At 40.3% G+C, this 21,510-nt stretch overlaps 1 protein-coding gene across 2 annotated transcripts in view; it reads right to left on the minus strand.

Moving 5' to 3' along the window:
- Positions 1 to 4,130: 4,130 nt before the first annotated feature.
- The window catches only part of ube4b (ubiquitination factor E4B, UFD2 homolog (S. cerevisiae)), an 85,564-nt gene continuing 68,184 nt past the window's right edge, over positions 4,131 to 21,510 (minus strand). For both annotated transcript variants that reach the window (XM_072586102.1, XM_072586103.1), the window contains 5 exons: positions 20,404 to 20,538; positions 19,587 to 19,778; positions 14,201 to 14,375; positions 9,156 to 9,302; positions 4,131 to 8,486 (listed from right to left, as the gene is read on the minus strand). In XM_072586102.1, the coding sequence (XP_072442203.1) occupies positions 8,416 to 8,486; positions 9,156 to 9,302; positions 14,201 to 14,375; positions 19,587 to 19,778; positions 20,404 to 20,538 (720 nt within the window). In that variant the 3' untranslated portion in view covers positions 4,131 to 8,415. The remainder of the gene's footprint in view (positions 8,487 to 9,155; positions 9,303 to 14,200; positions 14,376 to 19,586; positions 19,779 to 20,403; positions 20,539 to 21,510) is intronic.

Below are 21,510 nucleotides of genomic sequence, written 5' to 3' on the forward strand. Positions count from 1 at the left end.
TCTGCCTCCCAAATGATCCGAAGTTCATCCAGCTCCAGCTCCAGTTCCCCAACGTGGTTTGAGGAGCTGGACTTGGATGCACTTCCCACAGATGCAGTCAGCAGGGACACTAGTGGTGACCCTTCCCACATGCTGCATGAGGAACATTCAACTGCCCTAACCTCCATTCCCTCTATTCTAAATTACAGAGACTACTGAAAAACTAAAAAAGTCAACTTACCAGTTGGCGCACAGAACCTTTTTTTGAGGTTAGAGGACAATGGCAGATGGGAGACACTACCCATGTTTCAGGTAAAGCAACCACCCAAATATAAAGCCTCACTTACCCAGCAGTCCCATGTCTGCTCCTGCTCAGTGTGACTCTGCCTATACACGAGATAAACATTTATATCTTTTAAAATTTACCTTCCTATCAGGCCCCTGGTCCCAGCTGTCGCTCCTCCCACTCTAACTGCCACTGAAGAAAGTGAAGCAATTGCTCCAGTGAAAAAGGTCCCAGCGTATCCATTTTTCTTTATAACTCAAACCTTCCAACCAGTGCACCGAACACACCACCTGGGGCTTTGGATCTGTTTTCCCCAGCTTCAGAATCATGCAAGGATTGGCAACATTACAATGGTTCTTACTTGCACTCCTTATATAGAACAAGGGATATATTCTACATCAGTGGAGCATAAAGCAGTAATAAGTGCTTTTCTGTCTCCAACTTTTCATTGCAACCAATTCACTTAGGACTCATTTGTTTTCACTCAACTCTTCAATAAATCTTGAAAGGGAGTTTACTACAGAATTGTTTAAATAATTCAGATGTTCTGACCTCACTAATATATTATACTTCTCAGCATAGTTACTGTATAATTGCCTTTACTCTTAAAGAATACTTTGAAATGGGAAACCCAGGTATGAAACAAATATTCTGGTATGTACATACCCTCTCCTCCCAGCTGTAAAACTGGAGCCACTGTTGAATTGTATTTGGGCAGGTGTGGTGCAGAGAATAAAAGGAGCACATCTGGTAGTTTTATCTGCAGAGAATTGTCCCCCAACACCTCCATATTTCCGCAGTTACAGGATAATCAAATTCTATTTAGCTAGGAGTATGTCAACTCTGAAAGACATCAGGAACTCAAACTTCTTGGAAGAATGGACAGAGCTGAAAAAGTTTAATGAAGCTTTGTGCAAAAGAAAGATTTAATGACAATGTAGTTATACTATTGTGACCTGAGTAGGCATGTTTGGGACTCTATTCGGAGACTGGAAACTGTACAGCTCATGATATGGTGGTCTGTAGCCATACTATCATTTACAATTTATTGAGATACTGTTTAATAACTCCCTGGAAATCTGGCCTGCATTTGCACGAATATCCAAACAGCTCAGCTGGAGAGACCCTACACACAAGGAACAGTATCAATAAGCTTAATTGTTTTGTTGTGAATTATGTGTTTCATTGGATTACCATGCATTGCGGCTGAGACACTAAGCAGGTAACCTGATCCTGGTAATTGCACTGTTAAAGTACCCATGGACATGAGTGGCCCAGGAGGATAACTCTACTGACTTCCCTTCTAGATTGTTAGAAAATGTCTCGCCTCCACCTAGCTACTCCTTCATTGCTGTATCATAACACCTTATTTTACAAAAGGAGATTAAATAGCTACAGTCCTTTTCATAATCTTGAACATTTACTATTAGATGCAGTAGTGTCAAAATAATTTTGATTCCTTTCTGTATTCACCAACTTAAATCTGAATTGAGAATAATTATAAATAGCTCCATGACTATTCCATGTGAAGGCTCATCAAAGCCAGTCTCATGAAAAGCTTTGGGATCAGCAACGTACAATACCTATGCTATTGGTCAAAGCTGAATTCTAACAACTTAGATCTAGAATCCCTGCAAAAGCATTTCGAATAAAGAATTGTAAGTTTTCCAACAGCATGGAGTACAGCAGTCACAGGGGAAGTATGAATGCCATGCTGCTACAATGACTACAAATAAGAATACAATAATAAATAGAAAGCAGGAATCACCAGCAGTGCTTTGTCTGGAGGCTCACTGAAGATGTTACCTAATATGGTGACGAAACATCTGGAAATGAACCTTCCAGCTCAGTGAGCAAACCTACATCCAGAACCTCAACCTGCGCTACAAATATTCTCAAAACTCACTATCATGGCTATCTCCAGGAAATCAATGGGTAAGAAAAGACTATTCTTCCCTAAAACTGTGGATTTTGTTATAGTATTAGATGATCCCATAAAAAACCACAATAAACAAATGAGTCACACAATGGCAATATATTTATTGCACTTTATTTTAGAATTAAATTCCTTGTGCTGCAAATATTCAAATGTTCACTGATCCCTGTGAAGAGAATATATATGAACTTACTAGTATCTACAAACATTAAAGTCATCATTGGACAAGCATATGGATGTACATGAAATAGTGTAGGTTAGATGGGCTTCAGATTGGTATGACAGGTCGGCGCAACATCAAGGGCCAAAGGGCCTGTACTGCGCTGTAATGTTCTATGTTCTATTACATTATCGGATTTGACATAAAAGAAGTTTCTATTATAATCCTCATGGCCTCAGGTCTCCCCAAAGCATTTTCCTTGGCCAATTAAGTGCGAGCATAGTCACTGTTGTATTATCAAGAATTGCACCAGTTTGTTGTTCACAGATCAAGATTAAAAGAAACAGTGACAGAATGCTGCACTTCACTGATTTGGATTGTGTTGTAAACATTGGCCATAGTATAAGGATGTCTCTCATGCTCTTCTTTGGCCAGTACCACAGGAGCTTTTATCCACCCAGACATGACCCCAGTTTGACATCTCATTCAAATGGAGCACTCAGTACTGCACAGGATTGACAACCTGAAATTATTGTGCTCAAGTCTCTGAAATGCCCTTCAAATCCACAACTTTCTGACTCCGAGGCAAGTATGCTACCCACAGAACCACAGCCGACATGATGTGCTAAAGCTCTATACAGAATAGCATCCGGGTAATTCTTGACAAAACATTTTGCAACATCTGCATAAGGGCAGGTGGAATATCAATTTAACAATTAATGCAGTTAAACAGAGATTAGTCAGGTACATTTTCGAAACAGGCTCACACAAACTAAGGAAAAGAGTTAAAATTCTTGAGGGGATAATGAGTCACCCTCAATTGTGCTCAGTCTGTACCTTCCTCTTCAAACACATTTTCCTGTTCAAAAAAGGATGCTTTTCCTTTGCCAGGTATTATATATCTTGTTCTTTATATTTTTTAAATCAACCCTTTCAACCATATTAAAATGTATCACCAGGCAGGTGGGACTTGAAACTGGACCTTCTGGCCCAGATGTAGGAACAATATCACTGCAACTGAAGAGTCAAAACACACGTCATTGATACGTTTACTGCAATCATTTATAATTCAACTGGCATAACAGAATTCTCAACAATTCCACCAGCTACTTCAACTGTCTTCAGTTGACAACTGCAAGCTCAAGATCAAGTTAATCTGGTTGGTTATCAGGTATGTTCAAAGTAACATTTGGAAACTTTGGATTACAATGTGTACCAGATGTCATTTTTGTACATTCAAAGCTTACCTAGTGAACATTCATGCATAATATTTGTATAACAATGTTGCATACTTGAGCAGCTTTTAAATAATCAAGGAATTACTCATCCTTGCCAGAACTCAAGATAAGAGATGGACAAGTTATTGCATCTTTTACTTCAGTACTAAGTAACCATGCCAAAAAAAAACAAATGTGGGAGAATCAGTCGCACCTACGCGACTTTGGTCATTCAAATTACCTGCCAGAGCTCAAATTAGATTGATCCTGGAAACAGGTAATTTTGTAGAGGAAGGTAATATCTAATAGATTTCACAACCGTTCTAAGAGGAGACATGAGCGTGGTGTAAAAAATGCCCCAAGCTCAAGAAGAAATATAGTAGCTTGTGTAGTCGATGCTTCAATAGTTTACAGAATAATGAAAACAAGAATTATACAGAACAGATAACGGAGTGGAATCCAGTTCAGAGTAAAAGGTCACTAAAGTGCAAATACATTTGACTTCAAACAGAAAATGATGACTCGCTAACCCAGTAGAAGACAATGATACCATTTTGTATTTGAGACGTATACCACCATTTATTGGAATTCAAAGTTCGAGGCAATCAGGCAAAGTTCGAGGAATCACCATTCTGAGCAGGTTCATCATTAAAAACAGTTCTCGGATTACAACAGCATTTATTAGAAAACAAAGAAAACTCCCAGCTTTTTAAAATAAAAAATAAACCAGAAATTAAAGTACCTACAGCAAGGGGCAGTACGACATTACCAAAAATGCAAATTTTCATTGGACAATGTAGCTGTTAATTTCCTCATTTTCTTGTTGCAGAGCCAGAAGTCCAGTTCAACAGTACTGGGATAAAAAGGATAGGTGAGTACAATCACATTATCAGGGTATTGTAGTAATTGGCTAAAGACCTTCAAATTACCTTATGCAACAGATCTGAATGTTAGATTCTTTCTAGTCCAGAATGGTCTCAATTATCCTTTTTGCAACAACAGCATCACAAATGCTAAAATAGTTAAGGCCTTGAATTTTAAAGGGGGCGTCAGTGAGAAATCTGAGAATGTTGAGAATCTGAGAATTTGCTCAAAATGCTAATACTGGGACATTACTTGAAATCGTAAATTTGAATTACTTTGTCTTGAGAAAGGCTCTGGATTAGAAAGGGTCATCTATTTTCTCACCAGGTCTCCTCAAATTTTACATAAGCAGCAAAAATGAATTTCAAAGTTCAGATAAAATTAACAGACTGATGTGCATGTTACACATCTGAACTGGAAAAGGACAGACTATGCCTCACATACTGTTCATAACTACATTATAATCAGTGGCAGCTCTATGATAGGTTGTACAACTTACAGAGAGGCACCTCAGATGTTCATTATCTGCACAGCATCCTTCCTGTTTAAAGAGAAAACAAAATCCAACAATATCTGGCCACAACAATGAATTTTGGCTCAAAAGATTAAACAGGGAGGATTCTGAAAAGGACAAATGAAAAAATGCACAAGATTCACTTATTAGAATATTTAGCCTGAATTTATTTATTTAATGATCTACTCCTATTGCATGTAACACTGCTGTTGTAGAAAATGTCCATACTTTAGCAACAGCATTTTATATTTAAATATTCTAACTGCAGGGATGTGGGCAGGTACAAGACCAGTAGCTAGTTAAACATTTACTGTTTATATTCTACATTTTAGGCACTTGACAAAGTCAGTTTAACATCTCAATGGGCAGCACTTCTGCCAACTCTGCTGCTGCTGTTGCGTCTAAGTCTCTGAAATGTGACTTCAACCCACAATCACCTGACTCAGAGGAGTGTGCGCTACCCTGAGCCATGATGTGTAAAAGCTCTATTCAGGAGAACACACTGGTTTTTCTTGTTGAACTGTTATTTGCAACATGTCGAGCAAGACACTCCACTAAAACAGCTAGAATACCAGTTTAACAATTCAAAAAGTGTCATTAATGCTGATTGGATTAGACCTTTATGAAGCTGGATTTTTGCAACAATAGTCAAACTAAATTTAGGCATCGGATAAAACAAATATAAAAGGGGTAGAAATGCACAGCTGGCCAGCCAGTATTTAGAGACATGTTAGATTCAAATCCCTGGGTATTTTAGCAGAATAGACACCTCAAACATTGGCCTGTCTTTTCTCTTTACTAACATCCCTGAGCTGACTGTGCACTCCCATCACTTTGCACTTTTATTGCTGAATTCCAGTTTCTCTTTTAAGACCAAATATTTTATAGACTTTCAATGTACAGATTATTTAGTATACATTTTCAAATTTTGCACAGAACTATCAACAGATATTAATTGTATCATGGTGAGATGTAAATGACCAGCATTTGATGTGACAACATTTATTTAATCTAGAATTAGGGTGGATGTACACAGATGTTAAGTACAGAAATGGGCCCGGAATTTTAAAATTGCTTGCACAGGATTAAATCACATGTTAGAAATATGCTTGCTGGAGCTTTGCAATGAAAATCACCTCAGTTTACAGCCAGCAAATTGAAAACATCTTCAATTAACTCATCGGCTATCTTCCTCAAGTACATTGCATAAAAAGAACATACCACTACGATTAAGAATCGGTACAATTTGAAAAAAAAGTGTAAAACTGATTTGAAAACTAAGAGCACTGTAAAATATTTAATGGAAAAATTTACACCAGATATGAATTTGTAGTATCGATCTACTGGCAGCTGAAATGAAACGGACATCTCGACGAAAATTTGCAGGAATAGAGGCACTCAATGTGCATAGAATGGTAGGGATAAGAGCGAAGTCTTGACAATCTGTTTAAAGTTATAATAAAAATTCCAATTTCCTTTGACAGCATTTCATATTGCAGCTTCCACTTATTGCTGTTCCTGTAATGATTTTGCACATTTACAGATTTTACTGCAAAAGAATTAAGCTAGACTATTACAATTGATCAGATTCCCTACAGTGTGGAAACAGGCCCTTCGGCCCAACCAGTCCACACCTACCCTCCAAAGAGTAACCCACCCAGACCCATTTCCCTCCGACTAATGCACCTAACACTGTGGGCAATTTAGCACAGCCAATTCACCTGACCTGCACGTCTTTGGACTGTGGGAGGAAATCCACAGAGATACGGGGAAAATGTGCAAACTCCATGCAGACAGACAGTTGTCAGAGGCTGGAATGGAACCTGGGACTCTGTGCTGTGAGGCAGCAGTACTAACCACTGAGCCACCGTGCTGCCCCAAATTCTGAGACTAAAAGCGTTATGCAGCAGAGCAGTCATCATTCACAGTTACAGCAAAGGCTTGCAACTGATGTATAGCTGCACAACACTGTCACTATATAAATGGAGCAATATGCCCACATACTCAAACCTGATAACTGGATTTCTTTTCCCCGTTAACACAGATGTTGCTGCACTGAAAGGAAATGGTGGCTAGCTCAGTTTTGTCACTGTAACTGGATGCATGCAGAATTGCAGATGTCACAGTGCTGCAGTTTAAAAGAACATCAAGATATTCCAGTGATACTGGATGATTTCTAAACTATCTGATGCAGAAATGGCAGCAGAGTCAATTCTTCAGTTGAAGCATTTTTGTGGAACTGTGAGCGACTCAGTTATTTGGAAATCACTTGTAATTTGGGAGTTTTCTTGCATACTTTATTTAATTTTCAAAGAAGATTTTCCATAATGCAAAGTAACTTCACATTACCTCAGCTTGCTGCAATTCAGGACTGTTGAAATAACAAGCTTCGCAGCAAATTACAGAGAATGTAGAAAATGTAGTCAACTTACAAAGAATTAAAAGCTCAAATTAATGTAACAGGAGTGAATACAACAGGGCCGATAGAAAAAAAGAATTTGGAGTTTTCATTTTTATTCACTTATTAGGTAGTCACTGAAGTGGCACCCAACATATACTAGTTAAAACACATTGATATAAGGCTGAAGGAACTCCTGGCAAACAAGAGTGCCCTCTAGTGTGCTGTAGCAGTAAAAGGTCCTCAGGGAGAGGAAGGCAATCCAACAGCAGTTGGACTGAAGTAATTCCTTGGAGAAAATCCCTCTTTTTAAAAAAAAGCCTTATTGCAATCAAAATATTTCAATAATGCAGATCATACTGTGGAAAAAACGATGGTCATAGAACATGGTTCAGCAGAAATGGATGAACTCCATAACCTCGCTTGCTTGCTACAGAGTTTGCACAAAAGCACTGGTGTCAGGGGGCGGGTGGGGGAGAAAAGCTAGAGACAAAAGTATAAGTTAATGGTAAACAAATAGAATTCAACAGTCTCACCATTAATCCTGTGAGCCAACTGATTATGTCTCATAATTAAAACATCAGGTTTTAGGGAAAGGGCCTGTGCATTACTTTGGTTTTGAGAAACATTTAGTGCAGCAAACAAAACAGTCCCTTTAGCAGCGACTGGTCGCAAGATACAGTAATAACGTCAACCTAAAATACAGACCATCTTCTGTTAATACAGTCATTTTAAAAAACATTGTTTGCTCAGACCCTTTTTGTTTCAAAATTGCTACAAGGGAATTGGTCACATATAGCTGTACTGAAAAAGGTATTCTAAATTGTACCCAATACCTCTGAACTTCTCTCCTTTTAGCTATTTTTGTTCTTTAAATTAGATTTATTTACAGAGACATTACATTTTCCTAATGCATTCAGTTCACCCTTTTTAACATCAGTGCAGCAGACGTAGCCTGCACAGCCTCAGTGTTGAGCAGATTTGCGTTTGGGTCTTAATAATCTGGTGGTCTAAGTTCACAACTACACATTTTTCTCATTGTATCCCACATAAGTAACACTTCACTGTGAAGAACGATTTGCATGTTGCTTCTCTTTCATCCAAGCATGGATCTTTTCCTTCAGTTCAGGCACTGCAACATAGAAAGTAACACAAACTGAGAACTGAATGGAAGTTACTTAGGAAGGAGCTTCCTTCATTGCATTTAATGTATTCCAACACACTCCTAACACATAGGTAGATTACACCCTGGTGCCATGCTGGAGAATGCATGTAGCTGGTCCAATTGAGTTGACGGTGTTGTGTTGGTGAATGGTGACGATGGTCGTGCTATTGAATCTTTTGGGGAGATGGATAGGCTCTGCTTTTTTGGAATTTTGTTGGGAAGAGAATGATTTTTCTTTTGTCTCTGGTTTTTGCAACATAACTAACAGCTCAGATCAGGCAAATGGCATGGCGAGGCAGTGTAAGCTGCTACCCTGCCAGTTTGTTGCAAAGTGAGAAGTGCTGCACTGTCTTTATTTAAAGAAAGAAAATGATTTATGTTGGGGTACAATTTTTTTTTTCAGATGACAGTAGCCTTCTGGTGTATCTCCAAAATGTCTGACTTCCATAATGAGTGTCAACACACTGAGCATAACTAGCATCCATCCCTACTAATACCTGACTGCAGAGTAAACCTACAGCTTTCCTGGTCTATAGACATCAGCATACTGGGCAATGCCTTTACCTCATCTACCACTGGAAGAAGCCATTAACTTGCATAATAAAAGTAATGCAGGTTCAAAGTAACATTCATTACCTGGCTCCAACATATTCTCAGTCAGATGTTGACGGTTAAATGGATCTGTTGGTGAATTCAGCAAGTGTCTTAAAATAATGGAACGGTCCATTATGGTCCCAGAGGGTAATTTCACAGGATCATTCATCAGAGTATCCATCAATGGATCTGGAACAGAGGCCTTATAATTCAGCAACTCTAACAGCTATTACGATGTTGTATTAAACATTTATCTATCTAATTAAACACCCTGAACTCTGCTGGTATAATTTTATATTTGAAACAACTGAGCATGTGCGATGTATTAAAAATGCAGAGAGGTTCCACAATATGAGCAGCAGGAAAGCAATGACAGGCAGTGGTCATAAAGCAGCGAGTTGAAACCAGCAGTACCCAGCCTACCCATGGACTGTGACATCTGTTGCTGACAGGATTGCTGTTTATAGAGGAGACTGCGAAAAATCACGAGCTCCTGTTCACTTGGCAAGAGCATTGCCATCCCACGTATGCTGTTCAGAAATCAGGCTGTTACAAACCTTACCCGGTTTTCACATTGTTTTGTTGGCTTTTCAGCTTTTGTGCATTTTTTTGTGCATCCATTTAGTCAAATCCTGACTCCAGAGTTTTGAAGAATGAGAGATGATCTTATTGAAACTTCCAAATTCTCACAAGGTAAGACAGGGTGGATATGGATAAATTGTTTAGCCTGGTTGGGGAGTTGAGAACTAGGAACCAGGAACCAGGATAAGGGATCGGCCATTAAAGACTAACTTAAAAGGAGGAATTTCTTCACTCAGAGGGTGATGAAATTTTGGAATTCTCTACCTCAGAAAAATAGAAGCTCAATAATTGCACATGTTCAAGCCAGAAACATATACATTTCTGGAGACTAATGACAAAGAAATATGGAGATAGTATGAGAATTAGATTTAGAATAGATTAGATTAGATTACTTACAGTGTGGAAACAGGCCCTTCGGCTCAACAAGTCCACACCGCCCCGCCGAAGCGTAACCCACCCATACCCCTACATCTACATCTACATCTACCCCTTATCTAACACTACGGGCAATTTAGCATGGCCAATTCACCTGACCTGCACATCTTTGGAGTGTGGGATGAAACCTGAGCAACCGGAGGAAACCCACGCAGACACGGGGAGAACGTGCAAACTCCACACAGTCAGTCGCCTGAGGCGGGAATTGAACCCGGGTCTCTGGCGCTGTGAGGCAGCAGTGCTAACCACTGTGCCACCGTGCCCCCCACGAAGATGGCATTGAGATGATCAGTTATTATCTAGATGGTCTACTCCTGTTCCAACATTAGTAATTTCTTCAACCCTGTATCTAAGAGTAATTCAACTTTTAATGTACACCATAGGATACAAGACAATCTTATTTTTCAGTAGCAGTAAGTTTGCAGGTGCTACAAACATTGGTGGGGTGGTAAATAGTGAGGAGGGGAGCCTTCGATTACAGGAGGATATAGCTGAGCTGATCAATAGGAAATAGAATCAATCCAGCTAAATGAGAGATGATGCACTTGGGCAAGACAAACAAAACAAAGCAATACATGATGAGTGGTAAGATCCTGGGCAGCATTAAAGATCACTGGGACCTTGGTGTTCATGTATACTGGTCCCTTAAGGTATCAGGACAGGTGAAAAACAGGGTCGAGGCGGCATATGGTATATGTGCTTTTATCAGTCAAGGCATAGATTTTAAGAGCAGTGAAGTCCCTAACAATACAAGAAGTCTGTTAGACCACAGCTAGAGTATCGTGTGCAGTTCTGGAATCCACAATATCAGAAGAATGTGACAGCACTGGAAACGGTGCAGGAGGAGATTTACCAGGATGTTTATGCCTGTGCTAGAGTGTTTCAGTAATGAATAGAGATTGGACTGACTGGGGTTACTTTTCTTAGGCAGAGGATACGGAGGGGGACATGATGGAGATGTACAAATATTATGAGGGGCATGGATAGGGTAGACAGGAAGAAACCTTTTCCCTTGATGGAGGGATCAATGACCCAGGGACAGGTGGTTCAAAGGTGCGAGGACAAACTCTCATCTAGAGTATGTTGGGAATCTGGAACTCACTGCCTCTAAGGACAACAGAGGTGGAAACCCTCAAAACTTTTCAGTGGTATTTAGATGCACATTTGCAATGCCACGGTGTACAAGGCTAGGGGCAAAGTGCTGGAAAACAGAATGAGAATAGTTAGTTGGCCATCTTTGACTGGTGCAGATGACACTGGTCTTTTACTGTGATGCAGATCTCTATGACTGTGACACCAAAGATTATGTTTAAGCCTATCCTTTAAAGTGTAAACCCCACCTCCGTTCTTTTAAGAAATAGATTTGTGCTTGGGGTCAACCTCAATTTTTCACCTTCAAAGTGCATATTTTATTCACCTTACAAACAAGCACACAATCAAACAGGTAATACAGGCTAACTTGCCAAAGGCGACGCCTGCAGGAGTTTAAGATGCACAGAGAACAGACCAAGTGTACAAAATGACGACTGGAAATGGGTGTCCAGCAGAAGAAGAAACTCCATTCAAACCTGACAGACAACTTAAAACAAAAAGGATGGTTTCCAAATCATCGAATAATTGCAAAGCAGCAAAGAAATTCAGCACATGAGAATGTAAGACGAATCCTCTCTGAAAATTCCCAAGCCTGAATACATTGTAAAAATAGAGACCAGTCACTGACCAGAGCTTCAGAATCATGCATCAGAATAAATCCTCAAAAACCAGACAATAACATGGTCACCAGAAATGCCACATATTTATATACATCCAATTGGGCCAAATCAAATAGTCCTGCAAAGCTTTATGGAATGAAAAGGTCTGGTCTGGCTCAAGACCAAAATGGCTGAGTATACCAAAAGGCCTGATGCCAAAATTACTTTGCATCAGATACCAAAGACAATGAACTTGACTGTTTTTAAACACATTTCAATTCTACAAAGGATATCTATTAATTCAATTAATAAACCACATCACATTGTTTTAATGTGAACTACTGTTTTTGATTTATATTTCAAAATGACACTTACAGACTAAATGTAAAATGCAACTGACAGTGAAAGTCAACCCTTGTTTTTGTAAAGATTTTTAATATACTGATCTGCGGTAATTGAAAAAAAAAGACTTGAATTTGTAATGTTCACTGTTGGGAATGAAACAGTGCTCATATAGTCATCAACCCAGGCATGATTCAACATCAACTGCTAACCCATAAACCTACCACCACACTGAAACAGCTCCTGATGAATTTAAAAGGAGCCCATACCAACAACCAGCAGAATGAATGTCATACACACCCTGCAAGGACTGCAACAAACATTACATCGGGCAGGGAACTAGCCACCGGATTACATGGGCACCAACTAGCCACCCAAAAGACATGACTTACTATCGTTAGTATCCTTACACACTGGCGAAGAGGGGCACTAGTTCAATTGGGACAATACATCCATCCTGGGACAGGCTAAACTAAGACATGCATGGGAATTCCTAGAGGCCTGGCATTCAAACCGGAACTCCATCGGCATACATCAATTTGAACCCCATTTACCAACCTTTCATAAAAAGGCCCAGAAGCGATATCACCCACCACAATACACCAAGACACACAAATAGAAAGCAGGACATAACACCAGCACTTCATCGGAGGCTTACGAATGTTACCTAGCATGGTGACAAAACGTCAGAGAACAAATCGACTGGCTCATTAAGCTAACTTACAACCTGCTTGTGTGAATTTCACCAACTCTTGTGCAGTAATGCATTAGAATCTCTTTTCCAAAGAGAGTCATTTACATTTCAGGAGGCCACTGGACTCATCAAGTCTATGCAGCTGCCGGGAAGAATCCAGTCAGTCCCACTTGCTCATTCAATCCCTACAGCTGGGCAGGTTTAGTTATTTCCTTCTAGTGCCCATCCAGTTTCCTCCAACACCACCCTCATAAGCAGCAGGTTCCAAGTCATTATTGTGCAAATATGTTCTTCTTCACACACTGAAATACAGGCTTGTTTTCTGGGCAAGTATGATTAGGCTGAAATCTGGAAACTAAGGAAATAAAATCCAGTTGTGACAAACATGATGGAAGGTCTTCAATAGTGAGTGCAATAGGAACCTTTATTTTCTTCAGGAAACAGATGGAGACTTGGCCTCCAATATCAAAAGTGGCAGCTATAATCTTTCTAGTCATGAGCTTCGACTTCCAAGCATTTGAGCTTGTTAAGTTGTGACCTGTGCTGTGATGCTGTCCTTAAGGATCTGAAAAGTTCTATGACTCATTGTAATGAGTGCAATGGAGGCCAGGACCTGAGCCACAATTGAATGGTGGAGTGGATTCGATAGGCCAAATGGCCTTCCTTCCACTATGTTTTATGGTCTTATATTTACTGTATCCCTTGCCCAAAACCTTAAACCTGTGCAAATTATTAAAATTTCAAATAAAGTCTGTCCATTAAAAATATTGACCTAACAACGGAATCAGATCATAAAACAGAGGTGGATGCTAAACACAGTTTAGCGCGTGATGGAATAATGTAGTTGCCACTGACTTTTTCACTCTAATTTCAGTGCAGTTTCTGCAGTCATATCCTGATATAGCATCTACAGGTAACTTGACATCACCCAGAGATGAGATTGCTAACTGTAACAAATTAGCTAAGTGGGTTCCAACAATAATAAACTGTGAAGAAAGGGGTGCTACTACAAACCTTGGTAATTAAAAGGTTGCTGCAGTACATTACAATGTTGTGAAAGAATGGTCTGTTAAGATGTGCTAAGTTAGTGCAATTTAGTTAGCTTTGTTAGTTTTGGTCCAGAAACTGTAATGTATATAAATGAATTTGTAATGCTACTCCAGGTATTGGTAGCTTAGATGAAGAGATATTCAAAACAAATGTTTTGTCAGCCTGACTAAATGATTATCAGATAACATACCAGAACTGACACAAAATTCAGAGCATTTTACAAGATTATTGTAATGAGTCACTACAATACTTTCCATTCTAATTATACATTAAAATTTTCCAAATTAGTTTACCTCTAAATTCATCTGGTGCGTCTCCATAGTCAATTTCTGCACGGGCATTCTTTGTGACTATTTCTTCCACCTTTTCTGCCAGAAGTCTAAATTTTTCAATAGCTATTGTCGATTTAATTCCCGCTTTCCTCATTTTTGAAATCACCTCATCAAATAATTCTTTACTGTATGATCGCTGTTCCAAAAGAAAAAAGGTATTAGGATATTGCAGATAAAATGACAAAACATCTATCAACCAATAATCATTAACAAATGGATTTAGAGGTGACAATTACAGATGAGGCCTAATCACCCAATGAGCAGTGGAAAAAACGTTCACTTATCTACATTTGTCCCACAGCCTTCATTGTAATGACACTTCAAGTGCTCATCCAAGTTCTGGTGACCCAGTTTGTTAAATAACAAAGTGGTGACCAACAGGGTAGCAGAATGCAACTTGACCGTCAGTAATTTGGTGTTACCAGAATGAGCATGGGCCATGTTAGAAAAATAGCAATTAATTTCAAGCTGTAACCAGCAAAATGTCACCGTGGTTAGCACTGCTGCTTCACAGCAGTCCCTGGGGGACAGGCCTAGGGCAACTTTGTGTGGAGTTTGCACCCTCTCCCAGTTTCTGCTGGGTGCTCCGGTTTCCTCCCACAGACCAAATTTACAGGTTAGGTGAGATGGCCATGGTAAATTGCCCTATAGCATCCAGGGATGTGCAGATTAGGTGGATTAGCCATGGTAAACGCTACATGTTACAGAGACAGAGTGGGATGCTCTCGGGAGGGCCGTTGCAGATTCAACAGGTCACATTGTCTCTTTCAGCATTGCAGAGATTCTACGCATCTGCATACTTTCCAACTTAAACCAACAGCAATGATTAATTTCCAACTTGTTGGCTACAATATCATTAGTGTCAGTTTATTTAGAGTAGGAACAGCTGTTCTGTTATTTTATTGGAAGGGAATGAATGTTAGAAATAAAGAATCCTATAACAGAGGAGGAAGCCATTTAACCGTGACATCTCTTGGATCCAATTTAGTTCCATGCCTCGGCTTCCTCCAAGAATAAAGTAAATAGGAACACAAGTAGACCAGAAACAGCTTGTCGAGTCTGTCTTGCCACCTTCATTGATCTTGGGCTTCAATTCCTCAGACACAGAATCTGAGGATCTCTGCCTTGAATATTTTCAACAATAAAACATGCACAACACTCTGGGATGGATAATTCCAAAGACACTCAACTGGTTTCAGTTAAGAACTGATTAACCTCAGTCCTTGAAACAGCAGTGGCATGTTTTAAATTCCCTGACCAGCTGAAGGAACCTCTCAGCACCTACCTTGTTGAGCCCCTTCAGAAACATGTTTCACTGAGGTCTGCTCTCATGCTTCTGAATTCCAAAGAATATCAAACCAATTTGATCAGCCTCTCATCATAACATAACATTTCCACCCAAGGGGACAACCTAGAGAGAGGCTTTGCAGTTCTGTCATCAAGGTGATTATGTATTACTTTAAATATGGTGACCAAATTGACATGTAATAGTTCAGGTGTGAACTCACCTGCACAATTGTAGCAAGTCCACCCCCTTGCAATAAAGACAAATGCTTAATTGCTTATTGTATCTCCATGCCAATTTCTTGCATTCCTTTACAAGCATAGCATGTGTCTTTGAAATCAATAAATACTTTTAAAATGCGTTCTGCTTTCCTATTCGTATGACCAAACTGAAAAACATCAAACAGTCTCGTAAATCAGTCCTCTTCACTGCCATATCCAATTATCTTCTGGAAGATCCTAAGGAATCTGATTCTACCACCTTTTTAGGTGGTGCACTCCAGATCTCAATAATCCTCTGCAGGACTGACGTGAATGCTAACTGTCTGAGGCCAGGAAGAGGCACATGCTTGAAGTCAATAGGCCTTTTCTCTGATGGTTGACTAAAAATTGGTCACCGACGTGTCAATCTGCCTGGAGCTGGTGCTGCACTGCAAATTCTCTCTCAGCTCGTGTGAAACTCATCATTCACTGCATTTCATTACAAACACTTTTAAGCTGGGAATTTGTGTTGCAGACATTTCGTCCCCTGTCTAGGTGACATCCTCAGCGCTTGGGAGCCTCCTGTGAAGCGCTTCTGTGATGTTTCCTCCAGCATTTGTAGTGGTTTGAATCTGCCGCTTCCGGTTGTCAGTTCCAGCTTCCGTTGCAGTGGCCAGATTGGGTCCAGATCGATATGCTTATTAACTGATTGAATCTGTGGATGAATGCCATGCCTCTAGGAATTCCCTGGCTGTTCTCTGTTTGGCTTGTCCTATAATAGTAGTGTTGTCCCAGTTGAATTCATGTTGCTTGTCATCTGCGCGTGTGGTTACTAAGGATAGCTGGTCGTGTCGTTTCATGGCTAGTTGGTGTTCATGGATGCGGATTGTTAGCTGTCTTCCTGTTTGTCCTATGTAGTGTTTTGTACAGTCCTTGCATGGGATTTTGTACACTACATTGGTTTTGCTCATGCTGGGTATCGGGTCCTTCGTCCTGGTGAGTTGTCAGAGAGTGGCTGTTGGTTTGTGTGCTGTTAGGAGTCCTGGTGGTCGCAGTAGTCTGGCTGTCAGTTCAGAAATGCTCTTGATGTATGGTAGTGTGGCTAGTCCTTTGGGTTGTGGCATGTCCTCGTTCCGTTGTATTTCCCTTAGGCATCGGTTGATGAAATTGTGGGGGTATCCGTTTTTGGCGAATACACTGTAGAGGTGTTCTTCTTCCTCTTTTTGCAGTTCTGGTGTACTGCAGTGTGTTGTGGCTCTTTTGAATAGTGTCTTGATGCAACTTCTTTTGTGTGTGTTGGGGTGGTTGCTTTCGTAGTTTAGGACTTGGTCTGTGTGTGTGGCTTTCCTGTAAACCTTTGTGGTGAATTCTCCGTTCGGTGTTCTCTGTATCATCACGTCTAGGAATGGGAGTTGGTTGTCCTTTTCTTCCTCTCTAGTGGTGAATCGGATTCCTGTGACTGTGGCGTTGATGATCCGGTGTGTGTTCTCTATTTCTGTGTTTTTAATGATTACAAAGGTGTCATCCACATGTCTGACAGAGTTTTGGTTGAATTTGCGGTAAGACTGTTTGTTCTAACCTTTGCATTACCGCTTCTGCTATGAGTCCAGAGATCAGTGAGCCCATGGGTGTGCCGTTGATTTGTTCATATATTTGGTTGTTGAATGTGAAGTGTGTTGTGAGGCACAGGTCCAGTAGTTTGAGTATGCCGTCTTTGTTGATAGGTTCAACGTCCTGTTGTCTGTTCTGTATGTCCAGCAGGTTGGCTATTGTTTTGTCGATAGAGGTGAACAGTGCCGTTACATCGAATGAAACCATGGTTTCTTCCTTGTCTATGTGTATATTTCGGATGATGTCCAAGAATTCCTGTGTTGATTGTATAGTGTGTCTGGATCCGCTGATCAGGTGTTTCAGTTTCTGCTGTAGTTCTTTAGCCAGTTTGTGTGATGGTGTCCCTGGTGTGCACAAACTAGACATCCCACTCAGACCCATAGTATCACTACCAGGGACACCATCACACAAACTGGCTAAAGAACTACAGCAGAAACTGAAACACCTGATCAGCGGATCCAGACACTCTATACAATCAACACAGGAACTCTTGGACATCATCTGAAATATACACATAGACAAGGAAGAAACCATGGTCTCATTCGATATAACGTCACTGTTCACCTCTATCGACAAAACCCTAGCCAGAGAAACAATAGCCAACCTGCTGGACATACAGAACAGACAACAGGACGTTGAACCTATCAACAAAAAAGGCATACTCAAACTACTGGACCTGTGCCTCACAACACACTTCACATACAACAACCAAATATATGAACAAATCAACAGCACACCCATGGGCTCACCGATCTCTGGACTCATAGCAGAAGCGGTAATGCAAAGGTTAGAACAAACAGTCTTACCGCAAATTCAACCAAAACTCTGTCAGATATGTGGATGACACCTTTGTAATCATTAAAAACACAGAAATAGAGTACACCCACCGGATCATCAACGCCACACTCACAGGAATCCGATTCACTAGAGAGGAAGAAAAGGTCAACCAACTCCCATTCCAAAGACGTGATGGTACAGAGAACACCTAACGGAGAATTCACCACAAAGGTATATAGGAAAGCCACACTCACAGACCAAGTCCTAAACTACGAAAGCAACCACCCCAACACACACAAAAGAAGTTGCATCAAGACACTGTTCAAAAGAGCCACAACACACTGCAGTGCACCAGAACTGCAAAAAGAGGAAGAAGAACACCTATACAGTGTATTCGCCAAAAATGGATACCCCCACAATTTCATCAACCGATGCCTAAGGGAAATACAACGGAACGAGGACATGCCACAACCCAAAGGACTAGCCACACTACCATACATCAAGAGCATTTCCAAACTGACAGCCAGACTACTACAACCACCAGGACTCCTAACAGCACACAAACCAACAGCCACTCTCAGACAACAACTCACCAGGACGAAGGACCCAATACCCAGCATGAGCAAAACCAATGTAGTGTACAAAATCCCATGCAAGGACTGTACAAAACACTACATAGGACAAACAGGAAGACAGCTAACGATCTGCATCCATGAACACCAACTAGCCACGAAACGACACGACTAGCTATCCTTAGTAGCCACACACACAGATGACAAGCAACATGAATTCGACTGGGACAACACTACTATTATAGGACAAGCCAAACAGAGAACAGCCAGAGAATTCCTAAAGGCATGGCATTGATCCACAGATTCAATCAATCAATCAATAAGCACATCGATCTGGACCCAATATACCGGCCACTGCAGCGGACAGCTGGAACTGACAACCAGAAGCGGCAGATTCAAACCACTACAAATGCCGGAGGAAAGACCACAGAAGCGCTTCACAGGAGGCTCCCAAGCACTGAGGATGTCACCAAGACAGGGGACAAAACATCTGCAACACAAATTCCCAGCTCAGCGAACAGAACCACAACAACGAGCACCCGAGCTACAAATCTTCTCACAAAACTTTGAACACTCTTAAGAAATCGTCACATTAACAGATACTCCTAGCTGAGAGATAACTGCCCAACGCATAGTGAAGCAACTTAGTCTAGTACAGTGCATGGAAAACAGTTAGAAAAAATGTTACAGCATGTGCATTCAATTATTCTTTCGAACAGCAGGACCCACTGTTCCATGCAGCACATGATGTAACATGAAACCACAGAAAAGGAGCATTAAGCAGCAAAGGCATAACATAAAATCAATTCCCTTCAGAAAACACGTACTTTGTTAGAAGTTATTCTTAAACTTTATGTATAAAATGGGCAAAAGGAAAGCATTCAGAAATGATGCACACAAACCTGGTCATCAGCAATGGCTTTTGCAAACCGGGGACAGTCTAAATGCAGGTAAATATCAGTCAGTTGATCCAAAAGCTTCTTTGGTTCAAAACCATATTTTTCTGGATTCTCTACCTTTAGGTCACGACACTTAGGTCCACACAGTTGTTGCAGGTTAAAGTTTAACATGGCAGCTAGGCGCGGGCCAAGTTCCTGCAATGAACAAGGGAAAAAAAAATCAACAGCACATTCCTGAAATACTGTTTTGCAAGCCTTAATAGAGAGAGATTCCAATGAAATCTCATCAATGATCAAACAATTTTCTGTATATCTTACATTTTCTGCCAAAAGCAAGAGAAACAATGAACAAAAAAAAAATAAAAGTGCACTGGTGAGCACCGATAAAAATGGTACATTTTAGTTATCACCCTGCACAGAGACAAAAAAAATCAGATCCTGGTTAAGACAATTGCCTCTTTCACTCCTAAACACAGATGTTTTTGTTATCTCGATCATGGAACCTGCATAATTTTATCCTTCAGGAAAGTGATCTGCTAAAACAGGTTTACAACATCCATGTTTGATCCAGCAGGAAAGCAATTACAATGGGATTGAGTGTAATCTCAAGACATTCTATTTGCCCATGCACCCTCTTTTCAAATCTGAATAATCAGGTTTAGCATCTAGCACACTCACACGGACAACAGTTTGCCTGAAGCAAAGTAAATCTTGACCACTACTCAGAAGTGAGATACAACTAAGACCCACAAAACAGTCTTTATATTTATTAGCAATGGTAGATTAAAAAGGTGGAAGAATCACTAGATAATGTACTCACAGGTCTAAGGAAAGGTTTTTGTACTTGTTTGGTGAGATAATGAAACATATCCACTGTTTCTGCGCCTAGAGCAAGGTATGAGCGGGAGACACGCTCATCCTGGGTCAGCTGTGACTGCCGGCTTTGTTGCTGATCCTTTGAAAATAAAAAACATTGAATAACTTGAGAGGTCCATTAAACTGTGGAATTTATTTTATTTCAGTATATCACCTACATGAACAACAGTACTCACTCATAATTCTTCAGAAAAATTAGAAGCTCATTTTAATAGCTAATTTGGAATTGTGTGAAAAATAAAAATAAAATAATAGCCCATTATTAACTCTCAGCTTAAAATAAATCATGCAGACCAACAGTGGAGTGATGAGGAAGGAGAATCAAACAGTCCAAACACTGGCCATTTAGCCCAAGGACTCTGCACGTTCCTTTTTCTATATGACAGCAATCCTGAAAAGCAGCAAAATTCCAGTTTTGCGGCACGGTGGCACAGTGGTTAGCACTGCTGCCTCACAGCGCCAGAGACCCGGGTTCAATGACTATGTGGAGTTTGCACATTCTCCCAGTGTCTGTGTGGGTTTCCTCCAGGTGCTCCAGTTTCCTCACACAGTCCAAAATGTGCAGGTTAGGTGAATTGGCCATGCTAAATTGCCCATACTGTTAGGTGAAGGGGTAAATGTAGGGGAATGGGTCTGGGTGGGTTGCACTTCGGCAGGTTAGTGTGGACTTGTTGGGCCGAAGGGCCTGTTTCCACACTGTAAGTAATCTAATCTAATCTAAAAACTTTTGAGAGTTTATAAGTTTTTACAGATCTGCAGTGATTCAGAAACGTGTCTTATGCACATAATTTGGGACATTTTATTACCCAAAAGTATTTTTGGTTTTCTACCAAAAAAGGGTTTGTTACTTGCATATAGTTGCACAAATAATGGGCATCCAGCTATGCAAATACAGATTGTTACCTTATTCTTGAATTTCGAGATGCTGCTTTTAAGCATCCTGGAATTACAGATGGCTTTTGCCTCATCCCTATTTCTCCCTTTTTTTTTAAGCTTTAACAAAGGGTCAGTTAGACTCGAAACGTCAGTTCTTTTCTCTCCTTATAGATGC

The sequence above is a fragment of the Chiloscyllium punctatum genome, chromosome 16, assembly GCF_047496795.1.
Source record: "Chiloscyllium punctatum isolate Juve2018m chromosome 16, sChiPun1.3, whole genome shotgun sequence".
Taxonomy (NCBI): Eukaryota; Metazoa; Chordata; class Chondrichthyes; order Orectolobiformes; family Hemiscylliidae; genus Chiloscyllium; species Chiloscyllium punctatum.